At 35.2% G+C, this 17,692-nt stretch overlaps 1 protein-coding gene across 9 annotated transcripts in view; it reads right to left on the bottom strand.

The window, feature by feature from the left end:
* Positions 1–17,692, bottom strand: part of fat1a (FAT atypical cadherin 1a) — a 147,479-nt gene that overhangs the window by 105,705 nt on the left and 24,082 nt on the right. For all 9 annotated transcript variants that reach the window (XR_015475632.1, XR_015475633.1, XM_087235396.1 and 6 more), the window contains 1 exon segment: positions 5,249–5,563. Coding sequence is in view for 7 of the 9 variants with exons in the window: in XM_087235396.1 (XP_087091522.1) it covers positions 5,249–5,563 (315 nt within the window). In the remaining 2 variants the exon portion in view is untranslated.

Here is a 17,692-nt window from a genome sequence, read left to right as displayed (position 1 = left end):
TAAAACTTCAGGGCCAGTTTCTCAGAATGATTGCTTTCAGGTTCACGAAGCCTAACAAACCTTCAGTGAGCATTTTCATTGCACATCCACAGTGCAATGAGGACTTCTGAGAAAATCTTTTTTTTTTTTTAAATCACAATTAAATCGCAAATTAATTCACAAAGACAGCAATGTGTTTTTTAGAACAAACTAGTGTTGTCACGATACTGGAATTTTGATACTTCGGTACTGAAATTTAGAAATGTCCATTTCCTGCTAATTTGAGTGCTGTTGAGTGCATTCTTAAATACCGCTAATTGGCTGTTGTGTTCAAATGCTCAACAGACATCACCATGATTGGCCATCAATAAGATCAGCGCTCAAATGTTAGCAAAAATGTTTGTTTTAAAAAAATTTTTACTGATTGGTACCAAAATTCCAGTATTGTGACAACGATAGGGCAAACAAAGACTTTTGGTTTAAGGCCCTGATATTCTTCAGATAAAGCTCTTTTTCGTCGTTTGAGAGCAAAAAAAAGTCTACTGATTTCGAACCTCACTCTGCGCTGCAGAGGCGGAATTGTAATATGTCACGCTAGTCCTAAACAACAACAACAACAATGGAGAACAATGTAATCTGAGAGAACAACAGTTTAACTTAATTCCTTTATTTTGTCCTAATTTTAATCGATTGTGTGGAACCCAGCATTTTACACCAAAATGCTTTCTATTTGCTGCGGATAGACAGCAAATGAAATGATGTTTAGAACTTTATCAGACATGGCATGATGCGGTTGTGCTTCACATCCTGTTGTGAGAAAACCGTTAAAATTCGCGAGTGATCTTACATCTATATCAGCTCTGCTACTCAACCCACCAGTTTATTCCTGTTGATAACTTGGTATTGTTGTGCAGGATGTTTTTTTCTCCTCTCTCTCCTTTACTCTAAACTCAATGATTACGGATTACATGTCAGAGAAGGTGGAGTTCCAGAACGCACCTACTGATTGCATAATCATCAAAGACCAATGGTAGATCAAAAGTGTTTATAACTAACCCAAAATTAATGAATGAACTAACACAAAAAGTTGGCTTTGGTGAGCTGTTTCATACTGCCGAAACAAACTAAAAACTAATTTTGTTGTTTGTTTGAAATGACATAATTTCAGTGCTTTTCTGATTTCTATACTGTGCGTACTCTGTATACTGGGGCTTTTAGTGTCTGTAAGACATTCAGAAAATGTTTTTATATAGTTTAATATAGTTTTAAGTTTTTAGTATAGTATTTAGCATATGGTTTAATATAAAAAAATTTTAGAGCAAGACAGTATGTCTGATAATATTTTTTGTTCTGGAGAAAGCCTTATTTGTTTTAATTCGGCTAGAATAAAAGCAGTTTTTAAACCACTTAAAGGGCAAAATCATTAGCCCCCTTTAAGCTATATTTTTACGGGAAAAACATAATTTTACAATAACTTAATCAAACCATCGTTTTCAAATAATCCCTTTATGCTTAATACTAGTGTCTTGAAAAATATCTAGTAAAATATTATTTACTGTCATCATGGCAAAGATCAAATAAACCAGTTATTAAAAATGAGTTATTAAAACTATAATGTTTAGAAATGTGTTGAAAAAAAATCTTCTTTGTAAAACACAAATTGGGAAAAAAAATAATAAACAGGGGGGCTAATAAAAATGAGTTTTTATTTAATAGTTCCCTAAATTCATTCCAAAGAACTAAATTTTATATTTTATTCCAATCTCAGTAAACAAAATGCTACAACTGCATTTTTAGGAATTTATCTGAATAGAATTTCTTGTTTTACATCAACAATTCTTTCATGATTTGTTTATGTGTACAGTCATATTTCAGGATTATTGAAGCTACCTAATCCTGAAATTTTGATGACTTGATTCACTGACTTTTCTGCTTTGAACACACACACACACACACACACACACACACACACACACACACACACACACACACACACACACACACACACACACACACACACACACACACACACACAAAAAAAAGCTTTATAAAAGATTTGCAAAAGACTATTATTTTAAATAAAAACTTTTCTTCAGCTTTAAACGTCACATTCATGAAAGAAACCCGAATAAAACTGTCACTGTTTGCACAAAAATATTATGCAGCTAAAGAAATAAGAAATGTCTCCAGACTATAAAATCAGCATATTAAAATGATTTAAGAAGGATCGTGTGACACTAAAGACTAAAGTAATAACTGCAAAATAATTCAGCTTCGCCATCACAGGAATAAATTATAGTTTAAAATGTATTAACATTTCAGCTTGTAATAATAAGTAAAAACATAACTGTATTTTGATCAAATAGATGCAGTCTCTGTCATCTCACTGGCTCATTTTTTCCTCTCTCTTTTTCCCTTATGGCAAAATAAACTGCAACAGTAAAAGAAGTGTAGCCACTAGCTATCACCATCTTCTTTATCTGAGATTTACAAGTCTGTACTTTAGCTCTAAAACAAGTTCAGACAACAATGGAGCAGATATTGCTGAAGCTAGGTAATCTGACCTAACATGTTTCTGAAAAGTCTTAAGTCCTGTACCTGAAGTGTGAATCATTTCAAGGTTTCCTACGACAGCCTGACCTCTGGATCGGCTGTTTGCACCTTTTTACGCTTCTCTTCCCCTGTAAGCCCACAAATCTTGTTTTTACAGGGGAGAAGAGGATGGGGGGGCACGGCTGCATAAAATATTCAGTGTGGGTCCATTTAGTAAACCCCATATGCGTGCACAGTGATCCATGAAGAAAGTGAGAAAGAGAAGAGAGCGTCAGCCGGAGAGAGAGACAGAGAGGGGGGGGGGAGACTGGGTGAAGAAGCAAGAACCCGCTGATATGAGTGCAGGCGAGTGTGTCTTCATACACTTTTTCAGGGAGCCTTATGCTTCAGTAGATTTACATAAAAACCTGATGTTTGGGACTGATGGCAGTCAAAGAATCTCAGAAGACCATTAGGATGTAGCTAACCTCTCTCCTCCTGTCTGTTTGTATGTGTGTCCTGTAGATGGATGTTTACTCTGATGGACCATTTTCACAGTATACACACAGGTCGATGTGACATGAAAAAGGCTTTTTCAAACAAAATATGCTCTGCAAACCATGTTTGAGTGAGGAAATGAATCACTGAGCTGTGCATGAGCTTAACAAATTATTAACAAAACTGCTGTTTGGTCAACAAATACTCATAGATAGAATAGTGTTCAAACGTTTGGGGTTGGTAAGATTTTTTTTTACTAACAGTGTATTTACTTGTTTAAAAAGACTGTAAAAACAGCAATTCATTAAAATTATTAATGTCATACAAATAAGTGGCGGTTCATTCCACTGTGGTGATAATCAGGGACTAAGCTTAAGGAAAATTAATGATACAAATAAAGTGTTTTAAATAAATAACAAAAAAATGTTTTCTATCTGAATATATTTAAATATGTAATTTTATCCCTGCAATGTAAAGCTTATTCTGCATAATTATTTCTCCAGTCCAACAGATGAACTCTATCTAAACTGAAAACATTTTCAAGAGTTTTTTTTTTCAGTTGTACACAAAAAGATATAACAAAAATGTTTGAAACATTTCTATTAATTCCATAGTATTTGTTTTTCCTAAGTCCGTAGTTTCAGTTTTCCAACATTCTTCAAAATAGCTTCTTCTGTGTTCAACAGAACAATAGAACACTGTAAAAAATGCTGGGTTCTACACATTTCCTTCATGTTGTCTAAGCACAAATCGATTAAGTTCACTTAATTGTTTTCACAAATGTAAGTAGACTGAACGAAAAACAATTAAGTTGTCCTCCCAAAAAAATTTAAGAATGGTGTTGTTTCAGCTCATTTTATAGAAGTATTTTTTTCCTTTACTTTTATCAATTGTTGAAGTTTGTTCCTCGCCACTGTCGCCATTGGCTTGCTTGGTTTGGGACTTGTGGAGTTGCGCATCAGTGGATTTATTCTTCAGTGTTTGGACTTTCAACAGTAAAAATCAAACCACATTAAACTAAACTGAACTTCAACTCTGAAAACTTGACTGACACATCTCAATTTATTAGAACGTCTATGTTAAGCTGCTTTGTAATCTACATAGTAAAAGCTCTAGAGAAATAAAGATGAATAGACTTGAATCGTTTTTATAAAAGTATTTATATATATATATATATATATATATATATATATATATATATATATATATATATTTTTTTTTTTTTTTTTTTTTTTTTTTGAGTTAAGTAAAAGATGAGCAAATGATAACAGAAAGTTGCTTTTTGTGTGAACTATCCATTTAAGTGTCCCACAATCCTTAAAAAAGCATTCTAGTATGCTGACTTGGTGGTTGAGTAACATTCCTAATTATTAGGGATGTTCAGATCAGGATTTTTGCAGCCGATACAAAGTACCGATTCCTTGTCATGGAGATTGTCCAATAAGAGTAACGATTCTGATGCTTTAAGCTTTATAATGCCTAATGCACATTTTCCATGTAAGTATGATACTTAAATGGAGATCTCATCTTACCTAAGAGAATAAGTAAGAGATGCTGCATATAATCCCTTGAATACGTCACTTATAACCATTTGGGTGTGAACATATCATGGTCAGATTTACAGAAAACAATAGATAGCACAGATTTTTTAAAAAGTTTGAAAAATGACTAACAATACAGTTTGGAAACAACATGCCTCAATCTAGAAAAGGTTTGGAGAGCATATTTGATGCATAAGAAGTTAAAATGCAAACCTATCAATTCATCACTTCTTTACTAAAAGGAAATAGGCCTATATGCTATTGTTTATTGTGATAAGTATATTACAAGAAGTTAAATTATTTAATATTCATGTTAAAATATCGTTTTACCTTTTTTAAATATATATAATTTTCCAGCCATGTTTCAGTGACCTTGCAATATTGTCAAAAACACAGAAGTCTCAGTTCTTGTTTGTAAAACAAGCAAGGTCATTCAAATATTATGTTAATCTCCAACTAACACAAACACTTGCGATCGGTTTATGTCATTAAATATCATTATGGGCCGATACCCATCTCTGGCTGACTGATCTGAGCATCCCAACTAATTTTTATTTTCATGTAAATCACAATTCTTGTGTATTTTCACAATTTATAGAACAGAAAAAAACATCAAAACATCCCACAGCTTACTCCAGTCTACCTCAGCAGGATCTTCAGCATACACTGTAAGTAATATGAGATGAAAACACACTCACCGGTCTTTTGGTTGATGCTGAAGAAGCCTTGTGGGTTTCCACTGGTGATCTTGTAAGAAAGTTTTTCACTGGACTTTGTGTCCGGGTCAAAGGCCTCGATCTGGATGATTGAGACGTCTTTAGGGGAGCTCTCCATGACGGACGGATAATAGACCGGTTCTGAGGTCTGTGGGGCATTATCATTGACATCCTGGACCTCGATATAGACCTCCACAAAGGAAGATAGAGGGACCACACCGCGGTCGGTGGCGTAGACCGTCAGCCAGTAGTGAGGTACAGTTTCATGATCCAGCAGTTCCTGTGTGCGGATCACTCCTGAGGAAAAGAAAGAAGAATTAGGGTCATCTCTATATCAACTTTTTTTAAAAATTATTTCTATATGCATATATTGAGGACTTTGGGAGCGACTTAAAAAATAAGGACAAACATCTAGTAAAATTTATCCTTCTCCGCTTATTTGGAGCTCTACCCCTGACTGTGAGTTATTTTTCTGAATTAATAGCTTTTCTATTTTGTTGCAGTGGAAGTCTCCCAGGGTTTCTGCAGGTTTCTTCAAGTCGAATTTAAGACTTTTTAAGGCCATTTTATGACCAGTGTGAATGAAAGTTTAGACTTGTACAGGGCTAAACATTAAGGATTCTTTCTAGTGGGCCAACTAGTTCAGTAAATATTTTTTGTATTAATGAAAGATCATGTAAAGGGTTTTAGTTTTTTTTTAATTTTCCCTGATTAGGGAATTTATTAATATATAATTTGCAGAATTGGCAGTAAAACTGTCTAACAGCTGTTGTGAATTGTCTCTCTTTACAATAAAAACTTAAAAACAAAAAGATTGGGTATCGACTTTATAAGGTAGCTTTACTTGGTCATAGAAAAATTAACTTTTAAAATTAACTTTTTTAAGACTTTTTAAAACCTCTCGAATACCCTGCATCCTTATCCCCCCATCCTATACTCAATGGACACCTATGAAAGACATCTTATTGTTTGGAAAATTAGAAAGAATCTAATATAATCTTCGAGGTTCAGTGATTACATTTTTTAACATTTTGTTGGCATTCTTGCAGCATGCTACTTGAAGCAGTTACTGTAGAATGAATGGTTGTCCATCTTGCACTTTTAGTATGTACCTTCCATATGAATACTAGTGCTATAGCACAAGCAAACAGCTCTTTCTTGACGTAAAACCACAAGTTTGAAGAATGTGTCACCCCCAGCCTATTCAGTTTAATATATTTTCCCTTTTCTCTCTTACTCTTAATTTTTTCTTTTATTTTTTTCTTTTATTATCATTATTAATTTGACATAATTAACCACAATAAGCATCCCTAGTTAAATTTTTCCAATATTGTGCAGCCCTAGTGTTATTATAGACCCTTTTGAGGAATGTAAACAAAAACAATGGTACCAACGTATTTCCTGTTTTACATTTTTATTCCTATAGCTTCCAAGAATATAAAAAGAGCCACATATTGATAAATAAGGATTTTATATCTGTTTTAAGTTATGATTAAATTGCCTATTGTTAGTTATGAAATAGTTTGATAACAAGCAAGGAATGTTCATCGGCCAGTGACATGACCACATTAAAATGGGTCTATAAAGGTGAACAGTTTGCTACACTTTAACATGAACGCTACATTTTTTAACATGAACAGTTCACAATGTTTTAAATGTTTCCACGTTTATGCCATTTAAAATGAACTTATATATTCACATTGTAAATAATTACTTAATTTGGTTTCCTAGTGGCACTCCACATCCCCCATATGATACACAACATACAGCAAACATTTCTGCAATTCTTCACAACCATTTGTCACCAATGATTCATTCAACTTCACATCCAACACCACCACCACGCAGTATTTGGCTTCTCTTCATCACAAATCAGTGCAAATCACTTCACACACATTATACGTTTCTTTCTCTAGGTGAAAAGTCTAAAGCAGGCCTTCAAAGAGCATTTCTACTTTCCACAGTCTCTACCCATAATGCTTTGCCCATGATAATGGTAGCCTTGGAAGCGGATAAGTGGCTCTGATAGGTTTAAGTGGGAACCTGATACCTCCTATAGACCGCCTTCCGGTTCTCTAAGTGTACAATGCCTTTGTTAAACTTGCCTACTTAGAGCCAGAGTCACCTGTTCGGCTCACTACCTTGCAATTTCTAAACATTAGAGACATTTCACATGTGCGCTGCATTGCACTCAGCTGTGTCAACAGTCTGCCTATTCAGAAGGGCAAGACTCTCTCTCTCTTTGACTGCCATAAAGGAATGAAATGGGGGAGGAGGAGAAGGTGGAGGCCGTCAGAGAGCAAACAGCAGGCCTGCATACAAAAGAGAGGTCGAATCCATCACATTTGAACAGAAAGTGGACTTGTGATCTCTACATTCAGCCAGGTGTGGTGTAATTTATGCTGCAGAATGATTCATTGTGATTTATTGGTTTATTACTGATATTTTATTGTATCATGCGGAATAAAGCGTGCGCTTGCTGAAGGGCAATAAAGACCTGACTTGCCTGAAAAGACCTGTAATGTTATCAGTATCCAGTGATCTCATCGGGCAGGTGAGGTTTGTGTCGAAAGAAGAAAAAAAAGAAATAGAGAGAGCTAGATAGACACTCCCTGGCCAAAGTTTACCTCTGCCAGAACAGTGAGGATACTGTCGGCGAAAAACTCGATCCGATTAAACATGAGCCGTTAAACTTTGAGATTATACCTTGCTGCAATGTTCTCTCTGTTTTTTTTTTCTTCTAGCAGAGCAAACTTTTCTCTATTTGGGCGGACATTTTGACCACTTGTGTAAAAGTATTCTTTCTACCAGAATTGTACAGCATACAGATTAAAAAAAAGACTAAAGAAAAGAAAAAAAAATGATATATATATATATATATATATATATATATATATATATATATATATATATATATATATATATATATATATATAAATGTTCTTTGTCAATTAAATTTGTCTCTTGAAGTAGGCTATCTTTTGTAATGTTAAATCTTATTTAAAAAAATTATTTGAACAAATTAAAGTTTTTTTTTTTTTCAGAAAGCATTTGAGAAGTTTTTTGAGAAGTGGATCATTGTCTTGCTGAAATGTACATCTTGGTTTCATCTTTATCATCCTAGTAATGTTGATGTTGGACTGAAGCAGCTAATATTCATTTATACTGACGAAGGGCAGAGGGTTGCTGAATAACTACACAGGGATTTCAGCTGCTGTCTGCGCTTTTACTGCCTTTCTACACCTCCCTTTCTTCATGTGTTCAATACTTTTTTTCTCTGTGTCATTTCATTTTATTACAACTAACTTAATTTGTAAATTAATAACATTTGTTGTCTTTGCCTATGTAAATTTCTTTGGTTGTTACCAATATCCGGTGAAAATGTCAAGTTAACAGAAATATGTTTTTTGAAAAAAAATTATGACATGTTCAATACTTATTTCCCCTACTGTAACTAATATAATGTGTAATAATTAAAAAAGTGATTTATACATGTTCTGAAAATCTGAATAAATAAGCTATCCAGTGATGTTTACTGTAGTTTGTTAGAACAATGTTTGGCCGATATACAGGTTTTTAAAAATCAAATTAAAAAATATAGTAAGACAAATCTCCTTTAAAGTGTTCTAAATAAAGAGCTTAGCAATGATCAAAGATAAGAGTATTGATTATTTACAAATGAAAATTGACTAAATATCTCAATGACTTATTGGCTGCATCTGAAATCGCATACTTCCATACAATATAGTACATTAAAAACAGTATGCAAGCCAAGCAGTGTGTCCGAATTCATAGAATTCAAAAAACAGTATGCGAGAAGTACACAAATGACCTACTACTTCCACCGAGATTCTGAAGTGTGAATGCGATGGACGCTACCGTCTACCATGACGCACTACGTAAGAATTCATGAATGGGAGTGATGCGACGAAATTGACGCTGGTAGGTCACGTGACCGTGACTAAATGGCGGATGTAGTACATCCGAGTACCATTCATACTACTCACATTCATACTGTATAGAACATACTTTTGTAATGGATGAGTAGTAAATTTAAATTCAAATGCAGTCTACTGAATAGTATGCAATTTCTGACACAGCCATTATTTTTCCTTAATATTTAAATGATTTTTGAACTATACAATGTATTTTTGCTATTGCTAAACATGTACCCATGCAACATAATACATCCAGGATCACATCTAATATACCGTAATTTATAAAAATATAGTTTTGTTCCCATAATGCATTTATAATCTGTTATTTCCACTATACCCAAGCCACTGTACTTTAAAACTTAATAACGTTTTACTTCACATGTTTTGTCTGTCTTTTAGGTTTAGTCAAAGTCAACTAATAAGTCATCATTGGATTTCTAATGTGAAACATCATGATTGACCCTGACATTGGGTGCAATGATGGTAATTCAGTTGCATCAGTACTCCCGCAGGAGTACAGGTTTCTATTTCAACAGGTCATCTTGCTCTGTTTATGAAGGAGTTCAGTAGGCAGAGAGCAGGCGTACTTTAGCAGCTGTTCGAACGCGTTTAACTACAAGTAGTTCTATGCTATGTTTTACGGGGCTGGCTGTTGCTGCTGCCATGGGGGAGGTGCGGGGAATCACGATGCTGGCTCAACATCGTGATATCTCGCCTATTGTCCATTGTCTAAGACTACTTTACAAGTTTTGGCATTTGAGTTGTCTCTCATTTTGAGCTACATCATTTGCAAATAGTGAAGTGAGTATTGTGAAGAATTACAAACATTCCAGAAGAAAATATTTTAGAAAAAGACACTATTCACTTTCTAGGAAACATGTCCGATAACCACAATAACATCAGTTCAAAGATAAAATTCTAAAGATAAATGGACACTTGTTTTGCTGGTGAATAACATATGTAGCAACATTCTAGCAAACTCTAACTTTAATAGTGGACGACCAGAGAACTGTTATTGCTTATCATATACAAGAGTATAATCAAATATCCTTTTGTCCTCTGTGTGGCTTAAAGGTAACATTGGTTAGCTTGTTAAGAAATCTTAATGCGATTTTTATTCAGGTAGAAAATGTTGCAAGCAAAGCTTCATTTACTAATTCCCCAACTTTATTTAAGCTGGCTCAGCATTTTTTATTTAGTCACAGAGTACAAGCTTTCTCTCAAGGAAATAAACAAGTGGCAACTTGATCCTGTTTGTTACAGGGCAATCTTTTGCACAGTGTTTGGTACAAGTTCTGGTTCTTTGTCTCCTTAACTTGCTCTGCTGGGTTTACAGACTCTGAGGACTAGATGGAGCCTCAAGGGAGTTGACAGTGAAGAGCTTACTTCTTTAAAAACAGACAAGGAAAAACCGCTGCTTTCCAATTCTCGGGCTGTTTTATGTGACCTTGTTGGCCCGATTTTTCATTCATCATTGATCCGTAACACCTGACATTAGCTGGATAGCTTTGGGCTCTAATATAGGAGGTGAGAGAAAGGAAATGGATAGCTCAGTTCATTTTGCCCATAGCCATTGGCGTAGGGTGGCCCATAGATCAGACTGTTACGCACTCAACACTAAAAAAACTCTGTAGAGTTCACTCTTAAAGGAGCATGCATTAAAAATGAGATGAATGGAAAAAAGAACAGTTTGTTTAAATACACTCAAGTTTGCACAAGAAAATGTGAGAAGTGCTTTGCCATTCAGTCTTTTTTTTTTTTTTTTGGAAGAAGTCAATACTTTTATCCAGCAAGGACATCTTAAACGCTCCGGAAGTTACAGTAGCATACAACATTAGAAAATATATATACATATGTATATATATATATATATATATATATATATATATATATATATATACAGGTATTTCACCTCTAATGGAAAGGACAGTAGAGATTATTGACAGGAAAGCATGGGGAGCAGAGAGACATCGGCATAGGACCGTGAGGCTGGAATTGAGCACCGGAGTGCATTTGTCGACGCACTAACCACTACACCACTGGCGCCGACAGAAAATAATCATATTATAAATGCTGATTTTGTTAACCCTTCATTCAGAGTCTAGAAAAATCAGTTTTAAACAAAATGTTAAGCAGCCCAATCATTTAAACATTGACAACAATAAGAAATGTTTCCTTAGGAACAAATCTGCATAGTAGGATATTTTCTGAAGGAGTGTGTGACAGTGAATTAAATTCAGCTATTATACATAATGTGCAAAGCCTGGTTTATACTTCTGCTTCGAGTGTTCGCCGTGACCCACGGTGCATGCCTTGCGTATTGCTGTGCATTTATAGTTTAGTGTGCTGTTTGTCTTGCTCATGCTGCTCAGTTGTCTCAGTCAAGTTGTCCATGCTTGACCTTTTCAGCAGAATAACATAACGTAATGGAGCAAGGTCACGTGACTCTACAAACGGTAGGGAAAGTAATCAAAAAAATTCCTGGTTCTACATGTTGATTTCGATTATTTTCGATTAATCGCTCAGCCCTACAAGTAGCTAAAACTCACTCATTCAGAGGCAGAAACTAGCAGGCATGCAACAGCTTTAATCATAAGGTAAACACATAACAAAAGCTTCCATCTGGAGCTCCTTTATGAGACTCGACACTTGTAAGCACTCGCTCCAACAGGTTCATGTGGCTCCCACCCTCAACCACAATTGTCAGTGCTACCAAGCTGACCAATCACAGAGCTTGTGCTACGCATCATTAAATTTTTTGAGAGGTGCGCGTAAGCGTTGCCATCAGCTACGGCGAGAGCTATTCATCCGAATGAAGGCTGCCCCGGAGCATACGTGTGCACTTCACGCAGAAGTATAAATCAGCCTTAAATGTGCAGTTAACTATGAAACATAACTATTTTGTGCATTGTGAGAAAAGATGTTTATTCATACAGAATCATACAAGTTTATTTGTACAAGTATGTACAAGTTTAAAAATGAGGTGTGCACCCCAAACCCCACCCCTATACGTCATTGGGGGAGCAAATCGTATTAAAATGAATGAATTAAACTGCACAAACTCGTTTGAATTAGCCACTAAATCTAAGATTTACAAAATGCCTAGAGATTGCCTCATATAAAATGTATAAGATTTATATCTTTATATAAAAGATATGCTTATTTACAGAAATGATCTACTCATTACAACAATAAAGAATATTAAGTTGCATATTATTGACCTGCTTTAATAGTACCCTTGCAAAACTTAACCAACTAAATTCATTACATGAAATTTTCCAATGCTACACTGACTTCCCTGCCCATCAGGCAATAAACATATTGCTAGTAAAGTTAATACACTTAAAGCAAGGAAAAATGTACTTATTTATATGAAGATTATTAAAAACAAACTGGTTGTTTGTTGTTACGGCTATGTTACCAACGTTTTGATGTGCGATTGGGCACTGACGTAGCATTGGGTTGGGTTTTAAAGTTGGAAATATCTGTATGCAACTGAAAATGCACAGTTATTTCCAGGATGTTAGTTTGACAACACAACATTATCCATTTTTTTAAATGACAGCAGCATGGTCAAATAGGCCACATTATTAGGCATTGTACATGTAAGAGCACAAATAATGTGGGATGAGTTACATACCTAATTGTAATGCTCAGGGCAGGGATTTGTTCAAATCCTCAACCACAAGTACAAGCGATAGTAATTGCAATTCTTGCCGTGGCAACCTAATAAATCATCTTTACAGTATGACTGTTAAACTAAACTTCGCAAAGGCTTCATATTAGCACCAGATTAACTTGTACAAGAGTAGAGGTTTAGGCGTACTGAACTAAAGGTGAGTGGAGAAATGTTTGTGCAAGACTGAACGTTAGCCGTTTATATAAAACATGCTTTATTTGTAGACGGCTGGCAGAAAAGAAAGAATGACAAAGACAAATGAGTTTCTGTGCAAACGGCTAGAATGGGTATAGGAATGTGTCAAATGGAGTCAGAGGAGCCTAACGATAGATGTGGACGAGAAAGAGATGGCAGGAGAAGAGAGAACGGCTGAGACAGAAAATGAGCTTTGTCTCTGCCAAGCGACTGTCCATGGTTGAGTGCTCATTTGGATGACCAGGGCAAACACACAGAAGAAAGCTGCTCCTTCAAGCTCAAAAGGCCAATGCTTAAAAAGCAGTGACCAGAATGATGACTTTAACACACACACACACACACACACAAGACCATTCCCACTAGAATGGCCATACCAATACAGTGTTTCTTGTGTACATTTGGCATTTCTGACACTCAGGATGCATTTATACTTGTAGATGTATTTGTTCTTGGTTCACTTAGTGTTCAAACTGACATTTCAAGACTGAAATTTAATGTGATGAAATGAAATAAAAATGTTTTATGATGTACATTTTGATGGGGAAAAATGCATTTTGATGTCTGCTGCATTAAACAGTAATGGACAACAACATCATATTGACAACAAAACCAAGTATACTTCGATCATGTTAATGGTCATAACTTGTGACATCATGTTTAGGCTATTTAGTTGCCTTTGAACAGTGTTAGAATGCACTGGAGTTTATCTAAAATGAGACAAAGACACATCTTTTTTACTTGTCTGGAACGCTCAAGGTTTAGATGGCAGTGTTTACACACATTCAAATGAATCACCCTAACACAACAATCACAGCAGAGTTCATTTTGATCAAACCTGCCAAGTGTGAACACGGCCTTATTTAGAAATGAAACTGATTAAGAGAAGCTTGACAGATTCAATTCAATTCAATTCAATTCAATTCAGCTTTATTTGTATAGCGCTTTTACAATGTAGATTGTGTCAAAGCAGCTTCACATAAATGGTCATAGTAACTGGAACAGTGTGGTTCAGTAACTGGAACAGTGTGGTTCGGTTTTTAGTGTTTAAGTTCAGTTCAGTTTAGCTCAGTTCAGTGTGATTTAATCATTACTGAGAGTTCAAACACTGAAGAGCCAATTCATCGATGCGTAGCTCTACCAATCCTGAACCATGCGAGGCAGTGGCGACAGCGGAGAGGGAAAAAAAACTTCACCTGATGGGAGTGAAGAAAAAAAACCTTGAGAGAACCAGACTCAGTTGGGCACGACCATTTTAATTTCTCCGCTGGCCAAAAGTCTAGTGCAGAACTTCATTCGTCGTGGTTTAGGCTGGAAGATGGCCTCAGCGAAGACTCGTCTGTCCCTGGATCCCAAATTTGAGTTTGCACAGCCATGTGAGTGCCATGCCTTAACATGTCAGAGACTGTGAACCCACTGCTAGACATTTCCGGCAGATGCAGTTCAATGCTCAGAACTTTTAAACTTATCTCAGACCACGGAAAATGAACAATAAAAGCACACACACACACACACACACACACACACACACACACACACACACACACACACCCGCACATATTCAGAGTTTCGGTTTTTTTATTTTAATTACAAATCTTTTGTTTTTTTTTCCTTTTCATTTTTTATTTTAACGATTTTTTTTTTGTTTGTTGTATTTTTGTATTTTCATAGTTCTTGTATTCAACATTTATTTTTAATTTTAGCTGTTTAATTTTTAAGTTAAACTAGGTAAAATAATAAATATTTATGTGGCAATTTGCTGAAATATTTCTTTTTCAGTTTATTAATTCATTCATTCATTTTCTTTTCAGCTTAGTCCTTTTATTAATCAGGGGTCCCCACAGTGGAATTAACCGCCAACTTACCCAGCATATGTTTTTTACGCAGCGGATGCCCTTTAAACCACAACCTATCACTGGAAAACCCATACACACTCATACATACACTATGGACAATTTAGCCTACCCAATTCACCTGTACCGCATGTCTTTGTCCTGTGGGGGAAACCAGAGCACCCGGAGGTCCTGACACGGAGAGAACTCCACACAGAAACGCCAACTGACCCAGCCGAGGCTCGAACCAGCGACCTTATTGCTGTGAGGCGACAGCACTACCTACTGCGCCACGGCGTCACCCTCAGTTTATTTATATCAATAACAAAAGTCACAATATTAGTTATTATATTATCTTTTATAATAGGGCTTTATTATTATATTATTTCAGCATCGATAACACAATGTGTGCGTTTGCAATATTCACATCGAAAGATATGCAATGTTGAGTCTGAATCATAGTTGACCAGGAGCTACAGAATTGTATTTAATCACTATATTTATACAGAATTTATGTGATTTATGAGAAAAAATGTTTTCTTTACATAGAATTTTACTCTAGAATTTTATTCTTACTTCTAGTCCTAATATTTACATTTCAAAGCAAAAACAAGACTGTTTCACTAACCCCACTTGTGGCTAATTGTGCTTGTTTTAAGGAAAAACTCTTAGCTTTTCCTCATTTCTTCTGAAGTTAAAAACAGAAATATATTTTATTTATTTTTATATAAAATATATATTATTTATTTTTCTTGCTCTAAGAAATTTTATTTTTATTTGGACTACACTGTAAAAACCCAACAGTCAACTTTATCAACTGAATTGAGTGTTGGAAACTCAACATGTTTCTGGAAGTTAATACTGATTTGAAAAGAGTTTTGAACTCAGTATTGAAAGTAATGCGTTAATTAAATACTTCATTACTTCAACTTCAATGGATTAAGTAGTTTGCGGTAGTATTGCGATTCTACCCAAATCATAAAGAAATTTTTCAGAAATACTATATTTTATGTTATAATATGCCTACTTGAATTTAGTTCATAATTCCCTTAAGGCCAAAAAGTATTATTTGCAACTCACAACATTTTCAGCTAAAATGTATTAATTCTTTTTGTTTATTTTGTAGATAACTGACCAACAAAAAAACTTAAAAATAGAGATAAAAATTATATTGAATGAAATTTGCTACAAAAAAAAGCATTTTTTCTAACAAAATTAGGCTATATCAACTGGTCAAAAATTGTTTCAATGTTTGCTGTTGCTATTTTGGGTTTTTCATCTTTTTTTTTTCAATCTTCTCAGGTAAGAATCCGAAGTAATTCAAAATTTCACTTTCTTTTTAAGAGATTGTTGTGGTTGTTGTTGCTACTAGCAAATCATATTAACAGGAACAGAAATTAACCGATTCAGATGTGTGTTCAAACCGAAGCATTAGAAAACGTGCAATGGGTTACCATAAAGGGTGCGAATTCTACACAGTTTTGCAACCTTAAATAGCTCCACAGATCATTAAAAATAAAATGGTCTATTGTTGCACAAATGTGTAAGCATCTTAGTGACTTTTCCACATGCAGCATTATCTATCATAGATAAACCCTTAAAGACGATACTACCGTTTACAAACTACAATGGCACAGCCAGTATTATGGAGCCATAGTATTGCGATACTACCATAGTACCGGCAAACCATTAAACCCTACAAGACAAAGCAAATTATTTAAGAATAGTCAATTCCTATACCTGATTACTGTTAGACTGCACAGAAAACCATTAATAGAGCTATTCAAGCAACTTTGTATAACCATACTCAAAATCAGATTTTTCCAATATTGTGCAGCCCTATTATACACAATCAAACAAACCTTATTATTTTAATTATAGACAAAAGAACTGTCTAATTAACATTTTATAATAAAATAATGGGACTTTTACTCAGCCTTATTACACTTTTATTCAATTAGCAGTTGAACTCACGATCTTCTAGGAGCTGCTTGAGTGGATTAGACCTGAATTACATGCAAGAACATTTACCAAACAATAAACGTTCTCAACAGGATTCTGATTCATAAACACTAGTCCTTCCTATTACCAACCAACCCTGACTGAGAAGAAGCTATTGTGTAAAAAAGGGGGAAAAAGCTTCAGGCAATCTTCATCAATGTAGCACAATTGCTGGTATAATCCTCAGGATAAGAACAACAAGAAGTTTGTACATATATAACCAAAGTTGAGTCCTTTATCTACACAACAAAAAAAAAGTGTTTCCATTTAACAAAAGATTTTGGAACTTCCATATCTAAGCACAGCCCTTAAAATGTAATGATTCACTCAGTGTATTAACGTTGCTTCACAGGTAATTCTGCCACACCTTTGAATCAACTGTGGTTGAGGAAGTTGCGAAACCTGCCCTGAAGCTACAGAATATGATGACAGAAATACAGCGGGTCTTTTTCTCTGGCTGCCTCATCTGTTCATTTCTTCACCCTGAAGCGAGATATTTCACAGCTACCTGAATGCCTCGACGAACAATGAGAAGCGCTCGCACTGGCTCAACATGGCTGACCTTGCACGTAGGTGTGTGTGTGTGCATATCCGAACGTGCAAACACAGACAGAAAGGAAGCTCATTTCATTCTCAGACTGGTTCGACATCCCTGGTGACTGATTAGATCATGAGATGGCCATGACTACACTCCAAACGCTGAGTTAACAAGCATGAAGGGTTTCTGATCTTGACTTGACATGTTAAAGTTGGTCCTGGTTGAAAGCATCAAGGGCCATAATGA

Source organism: Danio rerio, chromosome 1 (genome assembly GCF_052040795.2).
Source record: "Danio rerio strain M-AB ecotype USA chromosome 1, GRCz13ab, whole genome shotgun sequence".
Taxonomy (NCBI): domain Eukaryota; kingdom Metazoa; phylum Chordata; class Actinopteri; order Cypriniformes; family Danionidae; genus Danio; species Danio rerio.
This window is presented reverse-complemented; position numbering and strand designations above follow the sequence as displayed.